We start from the raw sequence: 25,377 nt of genomic DNA on the forward strand, positions 1-25,377 counted from the left end.
TATTATATGTCTCTGACATATTCTGTAGTGCTGTACAGAAACATCTGAGACAGTCACATCAGTCACATACTATTGTTATTATCTAATTATATATCTCTGACATATTCTGCATGCTGTTAAGAGAATACAAAGACATTCACATCAGTCTCTGCACTGTAGGACATACAGTCCCACCACAGTTGCCTATTATATTTCTTATATAATATATTTCCTATTATATTTTCTTAATTTACAGTATGATTCACTGAGAGCACTATCTCTAGGTAGCTTACACTAAATTGAACTAATCTCAGCACCTGTCCACTAGAGGGCTAGCTTATTCTGTACAGTTGCAACACGAGAGTCTTCCCCGCACCAGTGTGGATCCAAACCAGGTGTAGAGTGAATGATTCTCTCTCCAGAGATAAAGAGCCCCAGGTGCTGGCTAATGCTGATTCATAATGTGAGTAGATGAGAAAATCCGGACAGCCGCACACCAGGAGGATATTGTCCAAAAAGGGTTACTTTATTGTAAAATCAGGATCATACCATATACAGGACACCATAGACAAGATGTACAGGCAATCATCTAACGCGTTTCGCACTTATGCCAAGTGCTTACTCATAGCTCATAGCTATGAGTAAGCACTTGGCACATAGCTATGAGTAAGCACTCATAGCTATGAGTAAGCACTTGGCATAAGTGTGAAACGCGTTAGCTGATTGCCTGTACATCTTGTCTATGGTGTCCTGTATATGGTATGATCCTGATTTTACAATAAAGTAACCCTTTTTGGACAATATCCTCCTGGTGTGCGGCTGTCCGGATTTTCTCGTCTACTCACATCATTCTGTACAGTGTTAATTTTGGCAGCAAGTTTCGATTTTGTTTTAATAAGTCTTTACTCCTGGAGTAAAAAAAATCTAATATCGTGTTATTATTTATGGTATTAAGGTTTGAACAAACTCAAAGATACAGATTTAGCCACGCTGGACATTGTGAGGAGGCCTGTAATGCTACACAGTGCTCTAGACGGTGGTCCGAGGAGGCCTGTAATGCTGCACAGAGCTCTGGACGGTGGTCCGAGGACGCCAATCATGCTGCACAGAGCTCTGGATGGTTGTCCGAGGAGGCCTGTAATGCTGCAGAGTGCTCTGCATGGTGGTCACAGTCTGCTCTCTTCTTTGGACATGGGCGCCTAGCGGTCATCTCCTAAACAGGACTCGGGAGTGGGACTCTCGTCGGGACCCGAGAGGCCTACCTGTAATGCACAGTTCTGCTCTGGTCTCTGGCAGTCGTCACGTAAGGTGCACACAGTCGATTCAACTCGCTTGCTTGCTGGGAACAGAAGCAGGCAGAGCTCCGTGAAAAACGGAAGTTAGTTCACAAGGGTAAACGTTCCTGCCTCACATTTCTGTCCCGTTTTCGTTCTTTAACGAAAACGGATCTGATTTTTGTCAGTGGACGAAAATGTGCTGTACTTTTTGTTTTGTTTTCGTCACTGTAAAAATGTCGCTGACAAAAACTTTGCCGAAAACGTTCTCGTTGGCAAAATTAACACTGATTCCATACATATGAAATATGCTATTATGGTCACCCTTAACAGCTGTTCAGCACCGATGCTGACTGCTCTGTCTGACCTACAAAAAAAACAGTAGATGTGAAGCTGTAGTACTGTATTGTAGAAACACAGTATATATGAAATTTAAAATATGGCACAGCAAAAAAAGTAAAAATGCAAAACTTATAGAGAGAAGCTGCAGCTTCCCAAAAGTGAAATGAATTGTTGCCATTATTGGTGCTTATGGACACCTTATTATTGATTTAAATGTACAGTTGTTATGAAGTCTGCCATCTCTGCAGAGAGACCACAAGACAGGTAGATGCTTCATCCCAGAATAATGCCACTGTGTTGCCATTTTCAAATAAAGATGTATCCTTTCTGTGCAATTCAGAGTGAAGGTGGCTTCCTCTGCTTGCTTTTTTCATGCATCCTGAAAGTCTGACAGGAAGGGAGCCATCTTTTCTTGTTGACAGTGAGCTCCAGGCAGATATAAAGAACACAAAATAATACAGCTCCATAAACAGTAATGCATGCTTTACTATTTGGGCACTGGATCATGCGTGGGTGCTCACCTTGGCATGTGGTGCAATGCATTGAGTTAGCTGCAGCGTGCTATACAGGCTGGAGTAAGTCAGGGCCCTGCCCTGTATTTGTAGTCCAGGGTGCTATTGCTTTGGTCACTATGGGATTTACAGAGGAGTGCAGACTGCAACATTTTTTAGGAGTTATTTGTGGACAGAGAGCAGGAGTGACCGGTTATTACTTACAGTACATTTTCATAGGATTAGTTGGCTCAGGTGTTGGGCTATAGAGCTGTAAGAAGAATCTTGTGCAGATGCCTTTTAAAAGGCAATACCTATATGCTGACTCTTTGGACATTTACATCAAGAAAGTCAAGGAGGAAAATGGGTATTATTCTGCTCATAAGAGCTTACAATCTAATAGAGTGGGGAAGTGGTACAAAAGGTAATATTTGTGTGGGATGAGCTGATGGCACAATAAAAAAAAAGTTCACTTATTGGGCAGAGGTGGGATAGGCTTCCCTGAATAGATGGGTTTTCAGGGATTGCCTAAAGGTAGCCAGAGTAGGAAATAGCTGGGCAGATTAAGGTAGAGCATTCCAGAGGCTCTAAAGAAGTCCTGGAAGTGAGCATGGGAGGAGGAAACAAGAGCTAGAGAGCTGGAGGTCTTGGGAGGAGCAGAGAGGATGATTTGGGTGACATTTAGAGACAAAATTGGTGATATAGCTTGGGGTAGAGTTGTTAGTGGCTTTCCACGTACCCTGAAAAAAGAAGGCAAAACCCCCTACAAGCAAACCTTTGGTTCCTGAGAAAAAGAAGAGTTAATTTCCTTTTCACAGAATCTGCCCAGTTAGTCATCGATTCATATTACCTTCTGGCCTCCAGTGGACATCAAAGGTGCCTACTTACACATCCTCCTCTCCCCCTGCATCAACACTACCTGTGCTTTACAACATTACCAGTTTGTTGCCTTTCCCTTTGGCCTGTCCACTGTACCTTGGGACTTCACCAAGGTATCTGCTCCCATCCTAGCTCTGCTGCACTGTCCGGGTATCCCCATTAAAGAATACCTGGATGACCTCTTCCTAAAGTCGGTCCAGGCTATGTCAGCCAAAGTTCATAGGCTGTTGCAGGCCTTGTATAGGTTTGAGTGGATCCTAAATGTCAAGAGGTCAGCACTGGAATCAGCCCACCACCATCGGTCTCTGGATCTTCCTATTGGCCTAACCACCAAGAACCAAGCTTGCCATAGTGTGGCAGATTTCAAGTGGGTACTGGATTCAGAGTAATTTGTAAACCTGGATGCCCTCTCCTGTTAAGGGAACGGAATCCTGCTCCTGATCAACATTTTGGAACTGAGGATGATTCAAGGGTTTCTTGCAATGCACCCTAACCAAGATTATCAGACAGTGCCACAGCATTGACTTATGTCAGTGTTTCTCAACTGTTTTTCAGTCAAGACACCCTTAAAAAAAAATGAATAGTTTTACATATTGCAGCGGCATCCACACATGTTAGACACTAACATTAGAGGTGACTTATTCCTTCAATGCAAGCACACTTTTGCACACTGGTACTGACTAGTATTCTAGCATTTCTTCTTCCTCATTTTCTCTCCCCCACCCAGCTAACGTGACCCCAGTGCTAACAGAGAGGGGTGGGGGGGGGGTGGGGGGGTTAAACAAGGATGCTTTTCAGGTGGCCAATGTCCTCCTTATCAATCAATGATGTCTGTGGCTGTTAGGATGCTGGCAGCTGGCATGCACAGTACCCAAGGTTGTCATGTTGCACAACAAAAACCTGTGGCTTTATGTAACAAAAAAGCAGGCTTGATCCACCCACTAGTTGTACACAGTTTTTGGGCAATTCGGGTAATTTTTATGTATTTTTCCAAGGCACCCCTAAAGAACCCAGAAGGTAATCCAGAGTGCCTAGGCACCCTGGTTGAAAAAGGCTGGCTTACATCAACCATCAAGGGGGCACAAGAAGTCACGCAGCTCCAAGAGAAGTGACCCTCATTCTAGCTTGAGTGGATTGCCACCTTTTGGCCCTGTCCACAGCGTAAAGGTATGGAAAATTGGTAGACAGACTTTCTTAGTCATCAGTGCCTGATTCCAGGGAAATGGTATCTTCATCCAGAAGTATTTCTAGAACTCTGTTGCAGGTGGGCGACATCAGATGAAGATCTTTTGGCATCCAAATTCAACAGCAAGCTGGAAAGATCTGTCTCAGGGACCAGGGACCATTGGGCCTTCGCAATGGATGCCCTGGTGTCTCAGTGGGTTAGATTTGAAGCACTCAGAATGTGGTGGAGCTGCATGGTAGCCAATCAGCTTCTAACTAAGGCTTGTTCAATTAGGCTTTGACAATAAACCTGGAAGCTGATTGATTTCTGTACAGAGCTACACCAGATTGTGTACGCTCCAGTTTTAGTAAATCTCCCCAATGGGATTCGTTCACCTTGATCTATGTTTTTACCCCTCTAAAGCTTCTTTCTCACCTGCTTCACAACATCAAGAGGGTGGGCGTTCCAGTGCTCCTCATTGCACTGAGCTTGCCCAGGAGTACAAGATACACGGACTCCTGGCAGACTCTCTGTGGGCCCTCCCAGATTGTCAAGATCTTCTGTTGCAGGGGCTGGTACATCATCCTGCCTCTCAGTCACTGGCCTGAAAGGCATGGCTCAATTCATGAGGGGCAGGGGCCTATCAGATTTGATCATGCATATGCTACTGAAAGCTAGAAAATCGAATTCCCACAAAGTCTGTCATTACACCAGAAAGGCCTACTTTGCATGGTGCAAAGCTGGAAAATTCCACACCAAGAAGTACTCTGTGGGATAAATCCCATCTTTCCTCTTGCTGAGTCTGGACCAGTATTTGGTCTTAAGTACCCTCAAAAATGACATTTTATCCCTAGGTATTCTTTTTTAAAGACTGTTTGTCTTTCACTCATTGGTGAATGCCATTGTGCAGGGTGTCACTCACATTGTTGGCGTTTGGGTGCTGTGTAACTCACCCCTCAGTTGCATTGATTTGGACATCCCATGGTCTAAGACTAAGATCATGTGTCTGTTTTGTACAATTAAGAAAATAGGATTTTTGACTTGCTTGTAAAATCCTTTTCTTTAAAAAACATTACAGGACCCAGATCCCTCCCCTATGTTCCTTTTGATTCACTGTTTATTTTTTGCTACTAAAGTGAGGTAATGGAAGGGGTTATGATAGGGCTGTCTGTACAGCTTTATTTCAATTTGTGTCCAGTCAACTGAAGGTAGCTACAGAACCCATGGACATGTAAGATTATCTAGATTGGACGCTTGTGTGAATGTAAAAATGAATTTCATTTGCGGACCTTCTTAATAAAAGAAAAAGAATCAGATCTTTTGCACTTCTTGAGTGATGTTGACGATGCTGTTCTGTAGTGAGGATTCTCCTGACATCCACTCAGATCCCTGGTTTCATTCACTGTCCAATCCATCTAGTAAAAGAAGAACAGATCAGGACCTACCAGGTAAATGAAATCAAAGTATATTGTTTTGCTTGTTTCTTTATTCCTTAATTTAATATTCCCCGGTCTGGAATCTGGATTTTAGACCTCTAGAGTTCCTTTTGTTACTATAACTTTAGAGAACTGTTAATTTTGTCTATGGTAATGGTATGCTGTCTCTCTGTTGTCAGGTTCCTATAATCCCAGTGGTGTACTCCTCATTTACCAGCTTCTATGACCGCAGGAAGAACCTGTTCACTGGTGGTAGGTAGACACAGACAGCTTTTCAGATCAGACAAGCTGTGCTCAGCGCCTTAAGCTGGCGTGATGGGTGACATCTGCTGTCCAGCTCTTTACATTATACTGGAAGAATGTTATCGGCTTCCCAGGGATGTAGGAGCTCTTTAAGCCGCTGGAGGGACGTGCAGAGAATTATTCTTCATGCAGAATTGGCAGATCGGGTCAGATCTGCAGAATATTTGGAGACCCGGGTGGAGGAGGAGGAGGAGGATGACAGCTGTGTGCTCTGCTGCCACCTAATGGCTGCACGTGTGCTTGCCTGTTTCTTTTTTTCTTTAACTCCTTGCTGATAGAAATACAGAGGCTTCCACTGCTGACCTCCTCCTGAAAATACTAGTTGCCGGGCTGTCCCTGGCTCCAGAATCACTAACTCAGAACAAGTCTGAAGGCAATTGTCCTTCAGACTTTAGGGAGCTGGACATTGACCAGTGGGAGTAGAAAATGCATTGGTATCAGTGGGGTTGATTTATTAAGGCTGGGTTCACACCTATGCCAATAGGATGCGGGTTTCTCCGCATCCAATTCACATAGCAGGAGAATGTGATCGGGTCTCTATGGAGCCGGTTCACATATCTCCGGGGCGGCTGCGGAGCACTCTGCACAGAACGCTGTGCGTCTTTGGCTCCGTTTCAGGGCTGAATTCAGGCTAAGATTCGGCCCTGATTCATCCCTGAACCGGAGAATGGGGACACACAGTGTTCCTGTGTGATCCGCAGCTGGTTCCAGTGTGAACCAAACCTAAAAGTGGAGAGTGCAAAATCTGGTGCAGATCTGCATAGAAACCACTCAGCTTCCAGTTTTTTTTTTGTCAAAGCTTAACTCAACAAGCTGAGGTTAGAAGCTGATTGGCTACCATGCACAGCTGAACCAGATTTTGCACTAGTTTTAGTAAATCAATCCCAATGTCTCAGGCTTGGTGGTAAGTAAAAAAATATGATCTAGCACCTGTGGTCAGTAGAAGGAGTAGTGCCCCATCCTTGGTGTCAATGGGAGGTATAATGCCCCACTGTTGGTGTCAGTGGAAGAAATGGTGTCTAGTCTTTGGTGTCATTGGGAGGAGTAGTGCCTTATATCAGTGGGAGATTTAGTACCCCAAGGTCAGATAAAGGCAAGCAAAGGACCACATATGGGATGCATGCTGCATGTTTGAGGTCCAACTTGGAAACTCTGATGGAGATCACATCACTGAAGTCCTCAAGTGATATAAGAAGCCAGCAAGCCAATAAGCTTGCCAGCAACCATTCACAGCTGAAATATTGGTCTTTAATCAATATGTGATCCTTAATTGCTTTAGAAAATGTTATCCTATGCAGATGAATAAGTGGTGAGAAGAGTGGTGCATGGCTGCCGATAACACAGTGGTATTGTTTGCACTTTTTTAAATATACCAATAGTCACAGATAATGTATTCACTCTATATTTTTATCTTAACTTCCAGGAACCATCAAAGTTGAGATTCTTCCAAAGATCGATATCGCTAACTTGAAAGAACAGGACGTTTCAGAGTTGACAGAAAAATGTTTCCACGATATGCGCAAAGTGTTCTTTCGGCTCTCCGGCAAGCCGCTCCCAGCTGGTGGACAGGGCGTTTCTAATAAATAGGAGCTACTGGAATTGCAGACATCAGACCCAGAGACTAACTTGTAAGGGGCAGAGCACTGCGAGTCAAACACTGGACTTATCAGAGCACTGGAGAGGTTTGTACGACTAAACCGCAACTTACTAAAGACCACACTGCTTGTGGATTTAATATTGGACACTAGTAATACACAAAACGGACTAGTTTTGGTAGAATTACAGACATTTCTGGAAAATTTGTTATATTGTTGAAATGCAATTGCATTTAATTTGATGCTATGGGTTATTGTTTTTTTTTGTTGGTGTATTTTATTTTTGACTTTCTTGGCAGCAAAAAAAAATGGGGAAAAAGTGGGAAAAAAATTGTAAGCGACAGTAAACAATAATTTGAGTATTGTTGTTTTAATTTTTTTTTTCATTTCGCTTTTTTTTTTTTCTGTGCATAAAATGTCAAGTATTAAAATACAACAAAAAATCCATGAGCATTTTACAAAGCAACAAAGACATTTTTTTTTTTATTTTTTTTTACGGTTCATATATTTTATTTTCAAGCAATTTTTACCTAAGCAGAATTAATAGTGAAACTGGGGGCCAAAGGAGAGTTTGCAGAAATCACTCCGCTCTTTGCTGTTGGAATTATTGGGATAAAGGACTTTACAATGAATTCATAGCACACCAGCAAACAGTGTAACATAGAAAGCTGTTTTTACCATAAAGGTAACAGGAGAGGACTAATATGCTCCATGTCCAATAGACCGTTTTCAGAAGCTAGGAACCATACTTTATTGACAGCAAATGAAACGTTTTCCTTGGACATTGGTAACTTGACTACTGGTCGGTGTATCGTAAAATGTTTTATGGGACTGGATGGGACCATGTAGTGGTCTGCAAATCTTACACCTTGTCAAAAGCAGTATTGATCCAACTGAATAAGGCTGCTACCATACCAGCCAGGATTGTTTGGTGTGTGGTCAAGTTATATAGTTTTTTTGTAAATTTAAAGGAGATCATATAGAGGTTTGACAAATGAACTTCAGCATGTGACCTGCTTAAAACAGTAAGAAAAAAAAGCTTATTAGTTGGTAAGGGAATTGTATCCCACACATTACTTTTTACCTTATAAATTAAAGGAGAAGTAGGTCCAAAGCTCTTTTGGCCCTACTTCTTCTATGAATAACAAGAGTCCACTCAGTTCTGCACTCCTGTTACCCGTTTTCAGCTGACGCCAGGCTTTGGAAAGATCCCAACTTTAATGTCAGGATTCACCCAGATTCGTGAATGGCAGCTGGCTCAGCCTCTCAAATGACGCTGAGAGCCTGGGCCATCCGCTCCCGCCCCCTGCACAGCCCAGTGCTTCAGTAAGCGCTGGAGGAGCTGAGCAGAGAACCGGTGACTAACAGTCACTGGCTCTCTGCAGGCTGAAGACCAAGAGTGATCAGCGGTCTTTGATTGCTCAGTTCTCGGTCTTGGAGGCAGCTGGGGACACCTGCAGCATTCGACCGATACTGCATCCACCCAGGTGAGTATGACTGTTTTCTTTTTTGTTATTTTTTCCCCAAACTTATCTTTTAAGGTTTGCCCTCTTGCACCTCGCCCATATTTAATGCAAAAATGGCAGGGGGCTAGATTTCCCTTTCGCCATTTCCCTGCCCAAAATCTTTCTGACATAATTAACTTTGATTTTAAAACTGTCTATACCTTTTTTTTGTCTCCTGCAATATGTTAAGATTTCCGACACTGTCTCATGTAAAGGAAGACCAGTTCCAAAGTTTTGGCGTCACTGGTGTCAAGGTTTGAAGTCCTTTATGGGAGGCAAAAGCATAGTCCTCCATGTCCCCTCTGTTCCCTATGCAAGCACAAATGAATTCTATGAGCTGGCTTTATGTTGGTTTTCAGATGGGGAATGTATTTACCCCCAAATCTGCCAGATCAATTGCATGTGAGTGCAGCCTTTCAGACATTATTTCTTATCCATCTTATGTCTTGTAGTATTGTGTCCAGTGGAATATGAGATTTTGCAGCTTTCCACAGGTGAACTGTAGACATGTGGAATGTCCTGTCCATGGGAGCCCTCTATAAACAACTGCATGCATTATGGAAATTAGTTGGGTAATAAATATTTTCTGTCTTGCTGCTCTGCCCCAAATAATAAAGTCCATAATCAAAAAGCGGAGTGAGAGAACCCATTAAAAGTTAAAGCGGACTTCACCTAAAAGGGGAAGTTCTACTTTTCCTCCTCCTTCCCTCCACTACCACCACTTTTGACTACTTTTGGAAAACTTTTTTTTTTTCTGGGGGCGGGGATATAGTTTTAACAATTATCACCTAGGCGATGCGAGTAGAACTTGGCACCTCCCATTGCAACCTCCTGGGACATGTCACAGATCCCAGGAGTCTGCGGGTCCATTCACACAGTGCAATGTGACTTGCGCATCTACAGTGGGAAGTCAGCTGTGAAGCTGCAGGTCACAGTCAGCTTCCCACAAGCAAGATGGCGGTGCCAAGGACCCAAAGACAGTACTGGATCCTGAACGGGTGTGTGTTTATTAAAAGTCAGCAGCTACAGTATTTGTAGCTGCTGACAGTATTTTTTTTTTTTTTCAGAAATGACTGTAGCTCCTCTTTGATATAATGTACACAGGTAATTTTCCTAAATAAACCACCAGTCAGTGAGCGTTTCTATGACAACACTGGCACTACTTTGTTCAGGAACTTTCTGCATATGTAGTGCCCATAGCACAGTTGTTTTTGCCTGCTGAAGTTAGGGAGCGCAAATTCGCAATACTAGATCCAGGAAGGCTCACAAAGGGACTGCACTAAAATTTCTGTGACGCACTTATTTGTACATATAGCATTGTAAATTATACAGGAGAGAAAAATGCACAAATGCACCCGTTTTTTTGCCATGTCCATCAGTAGCACGCTTAATTTCCGCAAATAACGTGCAAAAAAAGTGCTGAAAATGCCCAAATCGGCCAACAATATAGGTTTTTGTGCCTTTTTCCATTCTCCATCTTTATTGGACTCTGATTTGACAGCTGATGATGGCTGGGTTTATTAAAAATGATTTTTGTGTTTTGTTGTGTTTCTTCTATTGTTTCTCTTGTTTTCCTGTTGTGTATAATCACAACTTGCACTGGACTAATGACTGCTGCTTTTATGTTAATTGTTGCCAAAGTAATCTATGAGACTCTAATTTCAGTTTATGACACTCTATAGAAGTATTAGAGGTGTAATTAATTACAACCTGCCATCAAATAATATATTTCCTATTTTTATTATCAGAGGGTAAAAAATATTTTACTTTTAAAAGTGACAAAATTCCTTAGCGTTTTATCTTATTTTTATGTTTATGTAATTGTTTAAGTAGAACTGTTTATCTTTTTTTATTGTGCCAAACTAGAAAAAATGGTGGTCGGTCTTGTGGCAGATTGTGAAAACATACATGGATTGATTTACTAAAAGTGGAGCGTGCAAAATCTGGTGCAGCTCTGCATAGAAACAAATCAACTTCCAGATTTTATTGTCAAAGCTTAATTGAACATGCTAAATTACAAGCTGATTGGCTACCATGCACAGCTGCCCCAGATTTTGCATTCTCCAGTTTTAGTAAATCAACTCCGCAGTCTTCCACATTTATAAACAGTTTCTGTGTGTTTTTCCCATCTGTGTATGTACATGACTATGGGTGGATCTTGCATTTATGCCACAACAGTTGTAAAACGCATGGTTCTACTGCTTAACTCTTTTCCCAATTTCCAGTGCTTTTCGCTATCCATTTCCTTATTTTTGGATTATGAAGGTGATAGCGGATGGCATTTGGAAGATGGAGATCTCTTGATCATTAGCACAGAGGAAACACAAGCTAAACATAATTATTTGATACCTTCATACCCCCTAAGTGAGACTTCTGTTCCTCGTGGTGTAGTTTGTCATTAGAGTTGGTCATACATGGAGCGATTTTTTTGCTGATTTTAGATGAACCCACCAAAATTTAAGTGGGTGACCTTGTCTGCTGCCACCTGCCCGAGATCCCTCAAATGAAAAATTAAAGGAGCCAGGCAGAAAATTGTTACAGATGAAGGCACTGTGAGGGAGATTTACTAAAACTAAAGAGTGCAAAATCTGGTGCAGCTCTGTATAGAAACCAATCAGCTTCCATGTTTTATTGAAAAAGCTTAATTGAACAAGCTGAAGTTAGAAGCTCATTGGCTACCATGCACAGCTACACCAAATTCTGAGTGCACCAGTTTTTGTAAATCTCCCAGTGTTCAGGTATTTGAACAACTGGTGGGGCTGGCTGTCAAATTACAATAGAGTTTTGTCCATTCGCACTGTGTAGTGTGTATGTGATCTCTATGTGTGTGTTGTCAGCTTCCAAATGCACTTGAGATCTTTGAACAATACAACTGAAAACTGCACCTTCCCGTTTATACCAGTAGGAAGCAACAGAGGGAAGTTATTAAAACTGGAGCAGACAAAATCTGGAGCAGCTGTGTGTGGGAACCAATTGGCTTTTAACTTCATTTAGTTCAGTTAAGGTTCAAAAATGAAATATAGAATCTGATTGGCTGCCATGCACAGCTGCTCCAGAATCTAGCCACTCCAGTTTTGATAAATTCCCCTCAATGCGTTCAACCAGGGGCCTAATTGCATGCGTTTTTATTAGTCATTCCCCAGTGTAATCTGATTGGGTGGCAATATTGTACAACTGTTGCATGTACCGTAATTGTTCATGTTAAAAGGTCCCCCAAAGCCATCACAGCGGATTGGCTGAAAACAAGTTTGGTGGAAATCAGCCTATACAGGCTGTCAAATATATTTTCTTACAGATGAATATTTTACTTGAGATTATTTGTATGACAAGCCAAAGTGCCTTTATTACAAAACAAGCCAAAGATTTTTGTCACCATTTTCATTGTACTTTTCAGAATGTGTTGTGTAAATGTTTGAATGGCTATAAAAGAATGAAAAACCTTGTTTCTTCTGGTTATTGAAGTGCAGTGTCCGTGTCTCTTAGACCAGTGGTCATCAACCCTGTCCTCAGGGCCCACTAACAGGCCAGGTTTTTATGTATTACCTTGGGGAGATGCAGACTAGAATACTGCAATCACTGAGCAGCAAATGATACCACCTGTGATGTATTTCAGTTATCTTGCAAACCTGGCCTGTTAGCCTCGGTTCACACCAGAGGCAGCACGACTTGCAGGTCGCCTCACCGAGGCGACCTGCACACGACTGCCCGGGCGACTTGCAAAACGACTTCTGTATAGAAGTCTATGCAAGTCGCCCCAAGTCGCCCCCAAAGTCGTACAGGAACCTTTTTCTAAGTCGGAGCGACTTGCGTCGCTCCGATTAGAACGGTTCCATTGTACTGAACGGGACGCTACTTGTCAGGCGACCTAGGTCGCCTGACAAGTCGTCCTAGTGTGAACCGAGCCACAGTGGGCCCTGAGGACAGGATTGATGACCACTGCTTTAGACAACCTATACATTTATTTTTAGTACATTATACGCACACCACAGCACTTCCTTTCTGGTTTGGACGGCTCTCCACACACTTGAATGTAATTGTTGTTGTTAATGAATTAGTCTCCCAGGTTCATTGCTCGTGGGTGCTTTGTTTTTCATTTGCAGATGGATCAGGACCGATTTTAATGTGTGGACGCAGCATGTGACAATGTGCATGCTGGGAAATAGACATACCCCAACGTGTGTGGATAGACTGCCTACAAAGTTCCAAGAACATCACATATGGGGGGGCAACATGTTTCTAGGTATATTTTGCACTCTCAGATTTTCTCCCCCCTTGAATACACCGCCAGGAAAATCCTCTGATTAGCAGATGACCAGAGCCATTGTAAAATGTGAAGCCGCATCTCCCACTGACTGTAGTAATGGCCAGGCCACTACCCAAACACTATGGGAGTCAATGGGAGATGTTGTGTTGGTCAGCATTGGCAGCTATGACATGCTAAGGAGAAGGTGTCCGTTATTCCTGTGTGTGGCAGTTACAGGGCTAGAATTACTTTACAGTAGAACTGTACTCAAATGTTGATTAAAGAGATAGTCTTTATTGTTGGGAAGGATAATTAAATAGTAACTAAAGTAGAAAATGCTGCTCCTAGCTCCCTTCCCTGTTGCACACATGAAGGCCTGGATGCTTGGTCATATGATCGTTGTTAAAGAGGAGGCTGCAATTCACACTGGAAGATCTCAACCAAGTGTCCAGGCCTTCAGATGTATAACCAGCACCAGAAGGAGCCAGGAATAGCACTTTCTCCATGTAGCACCCCAGATGCATGGCGGTACCTCCAGAGACAGGGGTGGGCCAGCATATTACCCCAGGGCTGAGGGTTGAATCCATGGCTAAAAGTTGGTCTAAACGAACACTGGGTGCCAGTCACTTTCTGTCTTTTTAAAGATTTTATTTCTCACCACACAAGGATTAGGAATCCCAGATATGCAAAGTAACACTTTTACAGACTTTTCCAGATCCATGTCCGGCTTCACAATGTCAGAACCTTTTAGCCAACCTGGAAAAACTGTAGGTAATTTCTTAAGCTGATAAGACTTCTCTCTCTGTGCTAATTCCATCTACACAATTTCTTATCCTTCCAAGGAATCCTGTCCAAGAGAGGCACCAGGCCTCTGCGAGAAAACAAGGTTGTCCACCTGGGTCCCAATTCTGGCACAGCTTCCCCAAACGACAGCAGGAGAACTTCCAGGATCACTTCGGGCCTCTCTCCAGATCCAGGGTACATGCTGGGCCCCACTCAGACTATGGGTTCAGTTCAGCATCACCTCCCTAGGCCACAGCCCGGGGGGGTGGGAAGAGCTCACCTGGCCTGATTTAAATAGTAATCTTCTCCCCCCAGACTGCCCCAGTGCTAAAGTGCCTCCTACTGGTTAGTGAAAGGAAATATAAATATTCATAACTCAGCATTACTGTGGAATCCAATACTATTGCCAGACATACCGGTGACACCTATGGGAAGCAGAGAGAAACAGCAGCTCCACTGAGTTTAGACCAAGTGAAGAAATCAACTACAAATTCTGCTAGGGCTGACCCCCATCCAGCAAACCTAAATTTAGGTAGTAGTCCCTGTTTAGGACAGGGTGTTACATCCAGAAGTGGTAAGTCGGCCCTTTTAAAAATATGGGAGCTGCCGTGGCTGTATTTTTTACCTTGTTTGAAGGTATGTACGTTTACGTGTCATGTTTATCCTTTAACGTTGACACAGTTATTAACTTGTCTGTTCTGAGTCTGGATTTTAGAATCACAAAGAAGGAATGACGTTGGTAGCCTTGATGCATACATTTTTAAAGGAGAATTGGCAATGATGTCTCTCATATTACTATTCTGCAACATTCCTTTTCATTCCTCCTCATACACACCAACAACACTCCACCGATCTATCCAGTCTGAGACATAACACCAGGCAGAGGGAAATGGCATTTGTGAAAATCATTTTTATTATACAAAAAGCAAACCACACAATAAAATTGTAAAATACAGATCTTGCATAGAAACGAGTGTACCATTAAGAGGAAAGTGAAACTTTCAGGAATCTTTACATTAAGCAGCATGATAGAAAATACCTTCTGTGTACATCACACCTATGATCTGCACAAATCCAGACCTTAACATGCAGCCGGATATATAAAATTGATTTTTATGAAAGGGAATTGAATACATTTTTTCAGTGTGACTTGGAAAATAATCAAAATGTACAACTGATTTTAAGAAAATAATACAATCGTGAGCATACTGGTGTACTGGCCGGCTACAACACAACTTTTCATGTTCAGCCCCTAGGTGGCGCTGCATCCATAATCACTGCAAGATTGCCCTCTGTATAGGCACTATTACACATAAGTAAGAATGTCAAATGAATTTACTATTCAGTTTTGGGTGAATGATGGCAGTTGAAATTACCTTTACATCAAAGCTTACATCTTGGGAAACCTTGGCTGATAATATCATCCCACTGACATTATCAGCAGTGATCCCTACAGCCTTGGAGTCTCACTCATCCTGTTGTAGTCTTTTTAAAGTAAAATAACAAATGATGTCACTGGAGAATGTGTGATACCCCCGAAATGGCTGCAACAAGTGGGCAGAGCTGAGAAGTCAGGTACAGTGATCTAACGGCTGGAGCTCCCCAGAGGGATCAAAAGTGATTCATCTACTTGGCATCTGCCCAAAATAGAGGTATCTGCTTTGGAGGTCGACTGACCCTTTTACCTCCAGAAACCAGATTTTAATGCTTATTTTCTTATCACAGATGGAGAAGAAAATTGGAAAAATAAAATTACTTAAGGAACCCAAGTACATAATATGGTTGTACAATATGGTCAGCTATAGCAGCAATCAAATGACTGTGCGCACTGACTTAATAGGACAGGACATCGCCAGTACTCAAGAAAAAGAGAGTTTTGTTCATTTTTATTGTGAAAATAGCATTATGGTAAGTCAGAATAGCTATGTGACCTCTGTGCTGACCTCTGTCCCAGCCAATTACAGCACAGTGCGAAAAGCAGCACACTGGACCAGAATCAATGTGTGTTTAAAGGGAACAACAAAGAAGAGAGCAGACCTGTGCCCTCCCTGGAACTTGCAATGGTAGGCTCCAGGTTTCTATTGGAGCCTTTTTAGCATTCTAAAAAATAACCGTCCCACCATCTGATCCTCGAGCCGCTGCAACCTTCCAGCTAAGGGTAGCGCACAGCCTAACTATCCTTCCCAGTACATCTATCTAGCTTATTAGTGTACATACTGTATGCTTTAATTTGTGCCACCATCTACTTCTCGCACACACAAGACATAAACGGTCACTATGCTGCACAGACCGGCTGTACCAGCTCAGTGATTGACACTTTATGTTAGAACAGTTCAGTCTGCAATGAGGTACTATTGTCTTTAAGGAGAACCTGTCACATCCTACATAAATGCTGTACACTATGGCTGATGTGCTTTGTATATTGTGCCATGGTCTCCCCACTTTCCCAGGGCAGGGAATACAAGATTTTGGTACAGACGACCTTGCACCCTCCCCGAAGGTCATGATGGTACAGGTTTTCTGCACACCTTGGCTAGAAGGGTCATATAGAGCTATGTTCTCTTCTGAAATATACAACGTGCTGTGTACTACTGCTACTGTGTAGGGCAGTGCTTCTCAACCTCAGTCCTCAAGTACCATCAATGGGCCACGTTTTGGGAACCTCCCTTAGATAAAATAGCGCTTATCAATAGCAGAAAACAAAACACTCCTGCACACAAGTGAGTACCAGATGGACTAGATCTCATGATGGATAATGTCTTTGGCCTTGCTGCCCTTGGCAGGGCTCTGAGGAAGGAGGTCATCCTTTGAAACGCGTCAGCCGGAAGTGACTCCTGTAATCTCCTCTGCTACAATCGGGAGTCTGTTACCACCTCGAACAATTGCTATCATCTGGAGACTACTTGTAATATGAGTTTTCGTTTACACGTTTGTGAGTAGTTTTCCATTTTACTTTTGAATAAAATATCTATCTAAGGATAATGCACAAGGTCGGTGCACCCTTGTTTTCTTTCTTCTAGCTCTTATCAATACCATGTCATTGATATTGATTTAAAGCAGCTGTGCAAAGTAAAGGAAAGCCTGAAAACATGGCCCGTTGGGTGTACTTGAGGACTGAGGTTGAGAACCATTGGTGTAGGGCATGACAGGTTCTCTTTAACAAATGCGTTTCACGCTTGTCACTGATAGAAATAAGCGGCCACTGACGGTTTGTATGGAAAAAGTTTTGTAAACTATTTACAAGAAATGTATAAATATTACTGAGAATTTACCAGATTGATTACATACAGATAGCCGAGTCGCTGGCGGTAAAGTCTCCCAGTCGCCAGACAATTTTTTTTTTCATCAAATTCAGATTCATAGAAGTAAAAAAAAAAAAAATCTAATTCTAGTTGGTGTTTTTCAAACTATTGCTGTCCATAAAGCTACTGTTGGAATTATCAAAGAACTGTTTATATCTGTTCTCCATCTTATAGGCTTAATTAAGGACACTTAATAAGTATTGCAATATGGTGATTATATCCTTCACAAACATAAGCGTTGTTTGTCTTTGTTATAACTATATATGGTAATATTCTAAGATTGTAAGGTTTGCTGATGCAGAGAATAAAGTTAAGTCCAATGAGCTGCCAGCATATGCCCAGAGACTTATGACTTCTGTAACTTCCTCTTTTTACTACTATTAAAAGCTAAGTCTGTGGTCACTGGGGGGACGACTCCTCGCTTGAATCTATGCATGTAAGGACCTCACCCATATGTATCGATACCTATGAATAAAGCTTCTTCCTTGCTACGGACTGGGAGTCTTGATTGATCTAAGGTGACCAGGAGATTTGCCTGACGGCTACCTTTCTGGAAGTTCTGGCAAGGCTGGATTAGAACCAGCGCCGGGCAATTTATTTACATCCCCAGTCGGCACAAAGAATACCGAGCCTTGCTGTTAAAATGGTGTGCAGGAAGGACAGGTTGTTCTGCACCTAGCGACCAATCAGATTCTTCCCTTCAGTTTACAAGAGCAGCATAGGAGAATGAAGGGAAGCCTCTGATTGCTATGAGTAGCACAGACAGTTCTTCTTGCAGACATCATAAATAACAGTCAATATTACAGTTTTTGTATCGTGTAGTGGCCACAAGTCTTGCAGGTTGGAGGCCTTTGGTGTTCGTATTTGGTGGTCAAAGTTCGTTCTTACAGGAGCCTGAAAGGCAGAAGAAGAGTCATTATACTTTAATGAATTTGGGTTAAGCACCAATATTGTTCATACATTTCCAAAAGAATCGTCTGTGTTGAAGATCCTATTCATTATAATATAATGTATAATATATATTTATAAATAATATTTAGCTATTGTTAGGAATTATTTCTCATTACTTCCGTATTATTTAATCCTCAGCTGAAATGGGTTTGTATTCTGCTCTCCTCTATAGACATTCTACTGAACGTCGTGTTACCCTCCCCCACCAGAAGCTAGCTGCATTTTAGGGCAAGAAAACTCACGATACTTTTTAGTAACAAACTCATAACAAACTACGAAAACAAATAATATGACGAGAACATAGAGTAACATGTGCAGTAAACAATCCTAAACCCTGGGATGAAAACATTTCTTAAGAATTGAGTCTTTGATTTTAAAATGTCGCAACTAACTCCATACAGAATATACAGTTACATACTGTTGTTATATTGAAATTAGACACGTGTCCAATGAGTTCAGCCAAAAGCACCTTGAAACCTAAAACCAACTGTTGAGCTAGAGGAAATCCTAAAACCCCTAAAGGCTTGTTTATGCCAGTGTCATTGAAGAGCAATGGATCACTTTTCAGAGGGGTACAGGCACGGCTGACAGGCATTTAGGAGGTGAGAACACCCCATGTCCACCTAAACGGGCTCAATTCTGCGACAATGCTGCCTGCCGAACGTGTTGGGGGAATTTGTGCCACGCTGCAAATCGATATGTGTTCAACCTCAACCAGCTGCCTTTGTAGCTTCAGAGAGGTGGGAAAAACGCTGCTCAACCACCTATTTTTACCGACCTCTAGTCAAAAGTGTAAAACAAACCTTAAAATGCATGCTTTAATTAGCCCCAACAGGGAAATAAAATGGCAATTGGTCACTCCCTGGATCAATATCCTAAATGTTCGAGTTAGGAAGACAACTCAGATGCTCTTAAATAGTTACATAGTAGGTGAGGTTGAAAAAAAACACAAGTCCATCCTATGTGTGTGATTATATGTCAGTATTACATTGTATATCCCTGTATGTTGTGGTCGTTCAGGTGCTTATCTAATAGTTTTTTTAAACTATCGATGCTCTCCACTGAGACCATGGCCTGTGGAAGGGAAATCCACATCCTTGCCACTCTTACAGTAAAGAACCCTCTACATAGTTTAATGTTAAACCTCTTTTCTTCTAATCTTAATGAGTGGCCACGAGTCTTGTTAAACGCCCTTCCGCTGAAAAGTTTTATCCCTATTGTGGGGTCACCAGTATGGTATTTGTAAATTGAAATCATATCCCCTCTCAAGCGTCTCTTCTCCAGAGAAAATAAGTTCAGTGTTCGCAACCTTTCCTCATAACTAAGATCTTCCAGACCCTTTATTAGCTTTGTTGTCCTTCTTTGTACTCTCTCCATTTCCAGTATAAATAAAAGTACTTTATTTGTTACATGGGTACACAGGTACAGGCTTAATAGGCTATATCCTAAATGCTGTTGTTTATAATTATTAGTAGTTATTTACAGTATATTTTGTGTATTAAGAAACACATCCAGCTTTTTTTTTTTCAAGCCACCTATGGATATGGCCAGACAGAGGCGGCTCTCTAATTAGGCAAATAAGGTAGCCGCCTAAGGCCTCGCACTCCCAGGGGCCTCGCGGCCGCCTAATATGTCTAACGCGTGTGTGGGATTTGCTGGGAATGTCCCCCGGGCGGTGGCCCTGTTTTGCGTCGGGGGCCACAACTCATTTTCCCCACCCAGGGGCGGACTGTCACTCACCACTGCCCGAGGTCGGAGGGTCAGTGGGTGGAACCATCTACTCCTCTCCCCCGGCTCCTCCCTCCTGCCGTGCATCGGCTATGTGCAGAGCTTGGATAATGCCTGCAGTGACTGAGCAGCTCCCCCGGCTCTCCGATCTCCTCTGCATTGTGGACGATCTGAAATGGAGGAGGACCCGTCAGAGCGATCATCCAGGAGCCAGTCTGCAACTAACAGCCTCAAAAGGTACAGTCCTGCCGTCCCGACACTGACACATCCCGACCCGTGACATCACCTCCTGACTGAAGGCGTCCAGAGAATTACCGCTGCCTTCTGCCCCTCTGACCTCACACACACTGCCCTGAGTGATGATACGCATGCAATCCGGCATATGATGCCACCTACTAACCCCATTCTATCATCGTTATCCTCCTCATCCCCCTGTTCCTGGCATCCTACCTCCTGTAATACTTCCCACTGTCAGCTTCCTACCAACTTACCCCTGTCATCATCTCCATCCTAATCCCCCTGTTCCTGGCATCCCACCACCCTACCATCATCTCTGCTGTACCCCACTGCCAGCTGACTACCACCTCACCCCCTGTCATCATCAGCCCCTGTCATTATCGCCATTTACCCCACCTCTAGCATCCACCACTCTACCCCTGTTGTACCCCAATGTCAGCTGCCTACCACCCCACGTCATCATCATCCCCCCTGTACCACACTGTCAGCTGCCTACCACCCCACGCCATCATCATCCCCCCTGTACCCCGCTGTCAGCTGCCTACCACCTCACGTCATCATTCCCCCTGTACCCCACTGTCAGCTGCCTACCACCCCATGTCATCATCATCCTCCCCTGTACCCCACTTTCAGCTGCCTACCACCCCACGTCATCATCATCCCCCCCTGTACCCCACTGTCAGCTGCCTACCACCCCACGTCATCACCATCCCCCCCTGTACCCCACTGTCAGCTGCCTACCACCCCATGTCATCATCATCACCCTCCTCCCCTGTATGTACCCCACTGCTGACATCCCACTCGTCAACATCCCCTTAACGCCTCTGTATCCCACCTCTGGCATCCTACCACCCCACCCCCTGTCATCATTCTCATCTTAATCCTTCCTGGTACTCCACTGCCAGCTTCCTACCACCCCACCCCCTGCTGTCATCATCCCCCCCGTACCCCAACCCTGACATCCTCCCACCCTGCCTCCTGTCATCATCATCCCCATGTAATCCACCTCTAGCATCCACCACCCTACCCCTGTTATCATCCTTATCTTTATCCCCACTTACCCCACCTCTAGCATCCACCACCCTACCCCCGTTATCATCATCATCATTCTCTTCATCCCCTGTACCCCACTGTCAGCTGCCTACCACCCCACCTCATCATAATCCCCCCGTACCCCACTGCTGACATCCTACCACCGCGCCTAATGTCATCAACATCCCCATCATCCCTGTACCCCACCTCTGGCATACTACCACCCTACCTCCTGTCATTATCATCCTCATCCCTCCTGTACCCCACCACTGGCATCCTATCACCCTACCTCCTATCATTATAGGGGAGATATGATCTCAGCCTCTCCCCAATACTGCATCCTGTCATCCAACCAACTGTACCCCAACAGTTGCATCACACACCATAATACTGCCCTGCCACCCAGTGAGCAAACAGTAAGTGATATGATAAGCAGTAACCCATAGCAACCAATCAGCGAGCAGTAATAATGTGCAGTAACCTCTAGCAACCAAATAGTAAGCGGTAATGACATGCAGTAATCTCTAGCAACCAATGAGTAAGCTGTAATGATGTGCAGTAACTTCTAGCAACCCATCAGTGAGTGGTAGTAAAGGTGCAGTAACCTCTAGCAATCCATCAGTGAGCTGTAATAATGTGCAGTAGCTTCTAGCAACCAATCAGTAAGCAGTAATGATGTGCAGTGACCTCTAGAAACCAATCAGTGAGCCTGGAGCAATCAGTGAGTGTGAACTAGATCTTTATGTTTACATTATTAAAGTTTTTTTTTAGATAAGTCTATGTGCATTTGTTTTTTGGGATGTTGGGATGGGAAGCGAAATTGCTAGGGGTGGGGGCAGGAAAATGTTTGAATTATTTTTCCCATTATGGGTGTGAGTGGGGCCTCATGTCTAAGATTTTCCTAAGGCCTCACAAAGCCTAGAGCCGCCTCTGTGGCCAGAACCAGCTCCTGAGGAAGGCTATTCCACATTTTCTCAGCTCTTACTGGAAAGAATCCTTTCTACCTGCACAAGTTAAACTTGTTTTCCTCTAGTCGCAATGAATGCCCCCTTGTCTTTTGTGGGTAAAATGACCAACTTTTCCACCAAGTATATGGGTTATATACTGTATATTCAAGGTGATCATATCCCCCTTAATCACACAAGGGAGAATAAACTCAGTTCAGCAAAATATTACATTGTCAATTGGTGTATATATCCTGTGTATATATATTACAAACAAGGTAAAAGGATTTCTTTTTACGATAACTTTCTATATGTGAGCTCTATGTAAAGCGGCTTAGTGCCGTTTCTGCGTAATTAAGCTTTGCTCAGCTGCGGGTCTCCCCAAGGGTCTAAATTTATTGTACATGTGTTATCCCGTCGTTTGCATCCTCGGCTCTGTGCAGGGAATTATTCAATGGTTGTTGCAGCTAATGGGATGTTTAAACTCATCCTATTCGTGAACACCGCTTCCTTTTACAGGGCGACAGTCAGACGGCTCATTAGCTGAGGCAAGATTTGGACCAAGATCAAGGACAGATTGAGATTTCCGATTTATTGGACGAAGGCCTAATAAGATCTGAAACCTGACCGGTCTGCTAATGTGCAGCAAATAAGCCTTGAACAAATGCGCGTCTGCGAAACAAAAATCGGGACACGAGCAGAAATACTGTTTATTTAATCAGTCCTAATTATTGAGCGAATGAATGTTCCCAGAATGGAGCGCAATGTGTTTATTATCTTTTTAAACGATGGTTCTGCCAGGTTGGTTTTGCCACCGCAAATGGACGCTTTTTGGAGGTTTTTATTGCCAAGTCTTGAATTGTTTAATACCCAGCCAATTAGGCTGGACACGTTTTACTTTATTAACAGAAAAAAATAATATTGTGTTATACAAATAAGATGTAATCACATAAAAGCTGACTGCGCTGCTTGACATGAAACTAGGGTGCCTCACACTGCCCGCCGAGGTTTGGCCGCAGCACAGTGTACCCGTGGTTTTCGTGCGAGTTACCTGTGCTTTCCCATAGACTTCTATTAGATTGGGCGTTTTTTGTGTGTTTTCTGAAAGCGCACCAAAGATGCAGCATGCAGGACTTTTGGTGCTTTTTCAGAAAAAAAACACCAAAATGGCCGCGTAGTGGCCAAACAGTGTCCTTACAGAGGGAACATTTAAATGAATATGCAAATCACAGTCCGGAAAATATACAGTATAACAGCAAACAAGTAAAAGTTTGAAAGTCACATCAGAACTGAATTTTAATCTATATTCTGTTTTAATTAGCTGTCAGCACAGGCATGGGAGCTGTCATTGCTGACTTGTTTGTGAAGATGCATTTCAGTGCTGTCATCCTGATTCTGCACATACCTAGTAAACTCCAATCTGAACAATCGTGTGCATAGCAAGTGTTCAGTAGATCACTAGGTAGTAAGCAAAGAATTTGGGATGGAGCCTGCACCCTACAAAACAAGTCTGTACAGGCAGGTCCCATACCTAGCCTGACAGTCTCACTTTAAATTGTGAAATTTTAGGAAAATGTAGAAGATTGTGACTTTCACACTTGCACTTGTGTGTTCATTTTTTAGACTTTTGTCTGCGTATGGGAACCGGCACCCATACCTGTATGGCTTTCAAATTGGGATCAGCTGCTATGTCCTTGTAACCACTGCACCTCTTCCAGAAGCGCATTTGTGAGGTCAGGCACTGATGTTGGACGAGAAGGGCTGGCGCGCAGTCTCTGCTCTAATTCATCCCAACGGTGTTATGTCGGGTTTAGGTAATGACTCTGTGCAGGCCGGTCAAGTTCCTCCACCCCAAACTCGCTCATCCATGTCTTGCCTTCTAGTCCAACATCAGCAGTACCTGACCACACAAATGCGCTTCTGGAAGAATGGTCAAACATTCCCATAGACACACTCCTAAACCTTGTGGACTTCCCAGAGGAGTTGAAGCTGTTATAGCTGCAAAGTGTGGGCCAACTCAATATTGAACCCTACGGACTAAGACTGGGATGCCATTAAAGTTCATGTGCGTGTAGAGCCAGGCGTCCCAATACTTTTGGTAATATAGTGCATCTGCTTTTATAGAGCTTCCATGGAAATTCTGATATCTATTTATAGAAATCAATAATGAAAAAGAAAAATATCTGACTCTGCAGCTAACTGTATAACAAATACACTTACAGACAAAGGTATACCCTACTGTTATCTTTGTCATTATTTCCTATATCAGAATGTCCATGGAAGTCCTATAGAAGTAAAGATTTTTACAGAAGTTCTCTTTCAGTTCCTGGCCCTCTTATCAGGTCACCTGCAATATACTTACATGTCTCCAGCCGCTCCTCCAAGAATGAGATCTGTTCACTGAGTGAGTCTATCCTGTCCAGCTGCTGGAAGGAGTGCGCCAGAAGAGTGACGGGGCCCAGGATGTCCTCTGGGGACGAGGTTGATAGGCTGTGAAATGGAGCCAAAACCAGCTGAAGTTTCTGCAGAAAAAGCAAAATCGAGGGTCTGAGTACAAACACATAGAATAATACAGAAACTGCTACGTCTGATTGTAGAGGGCCGAGTGTGGACACCGTCATTGGAAATAATAAGTGCTTTAAATGAATAAAGAAAAATTGTACAGTATATATTGTTACACCGGACATTTTACATGGCATAATTAAAGATGGCAATTCCCCTACAGTGTGATTTGTCAGCCCTTTCATTTGAACAGGTTGTAAATTGCACTGCCATGCACGCGCTGCTTTTGAAAAATGCCCCACACTAAGTCACATGGTACTGTGGCACCATGCAATCTGATGCCCAAAATTTGCACTGAGTTTGGCGTGCCATTAACACCATATTGGTACTCACAGCAGGTCGCAAAGGCAGTGTGTTTTGAATGCGGTGCAGTTATTGCGCACAAAACGCGCTTTTCCCACACCGCGTTCTGATGTGAACCAGCCTTTATTTTTCTGATTCTGCTGCAACTTTCTAAAACTTCTGCCAGCCTGCATGCCGCTTGGGAGCGGAAAGTCATTTTACTTCTTACTCATGCGATCAGGTTATGGTTTGGTCCAGATGTCTGCACAGAGCTGGAAGTCAGAATACAGGCATTCCCTGTAATAGGAGTTTCAGTTAGCAAGCTGAGATGTTTATTAAAAAGA

General features: G+C 43.2%; 2 protein-coding genes across 6 annotated transcripts in view; one reads left to right on the plus strand and one right to left on the minus strand.

Annotated features, from left to right (window-relative positions):
- Positions 1-12,411, plus strand: part of AGPAT2 (1-acylglycerol-3-phosphate O-acyltransferase 2) — a 91,389-nt gene extending 78,978 nt beyond the window's left edge. Inside the window, exons 5-6 of the mRNA XM_073599613.1 lie at positions 5,746-5,818; positions 7,293-12,411. Of these exons, the coding sequence (XP_073455714.1) occupies positions 5,746-5,818; positions 7,293-7,456 (237 nt within the window). The 3' untranslated portion in view covers positions 7,457-12,411. The remainder of the gene's footprint in view (positions 1-5,745; positions 5,819-7,292) is intronic.
- A 2,474-nt stretch (positions 12,412-14,885) lies between these two features.
- EGFL7 (EGF like domain multiple 7) overlaps positions 14,886-25,377 on the minus strand; it is a 50,199-nt gene continuing 39,707 nt past the window's right edge. For 4 of the 5 annotated variants that reach the window (XR_012236029.1, XR_012236031.1, XR_012236030.1 and 1 more), the window contains 3 exons: positions 24,552-24,711; positions 19,989-20,146; positions 14,886-18,191 (listed from right to left, as the gene is read on the minus strand). Coding sequence is in view for 1 of the 5 variants with exons in the window: in XM_073599612.1 (XP_073455713.1) it covers positions 18,169-18,191; positions 24,552-24,711 (183 nt within the window). In the remaining 4 variants the exon portion in view is untranslated. The remainder of the gene's footprint in view (positions 18,192-19,988; positions 20,147-24,551; positions 24,712-25,377) is intronic. The other variant, XM_073599612.1, reaches the window with a different exon arrangement.

The sequence above is a fragment of the Aquarana catesbeiana genome, linkage group LG09, assembly GCF_042186555.1.
Source record: "Aquarana catesbeiana isolate 2022-GZ linkage group LG09, ASM4218655v1, whole genome shotgun sequence".
NCBI classification, from domain to species: Eukaryota; Metazoa; Chordata; class Amphibia; order Anura; family Ranidae; genus Aquarana; species Aquarana catesbeiana.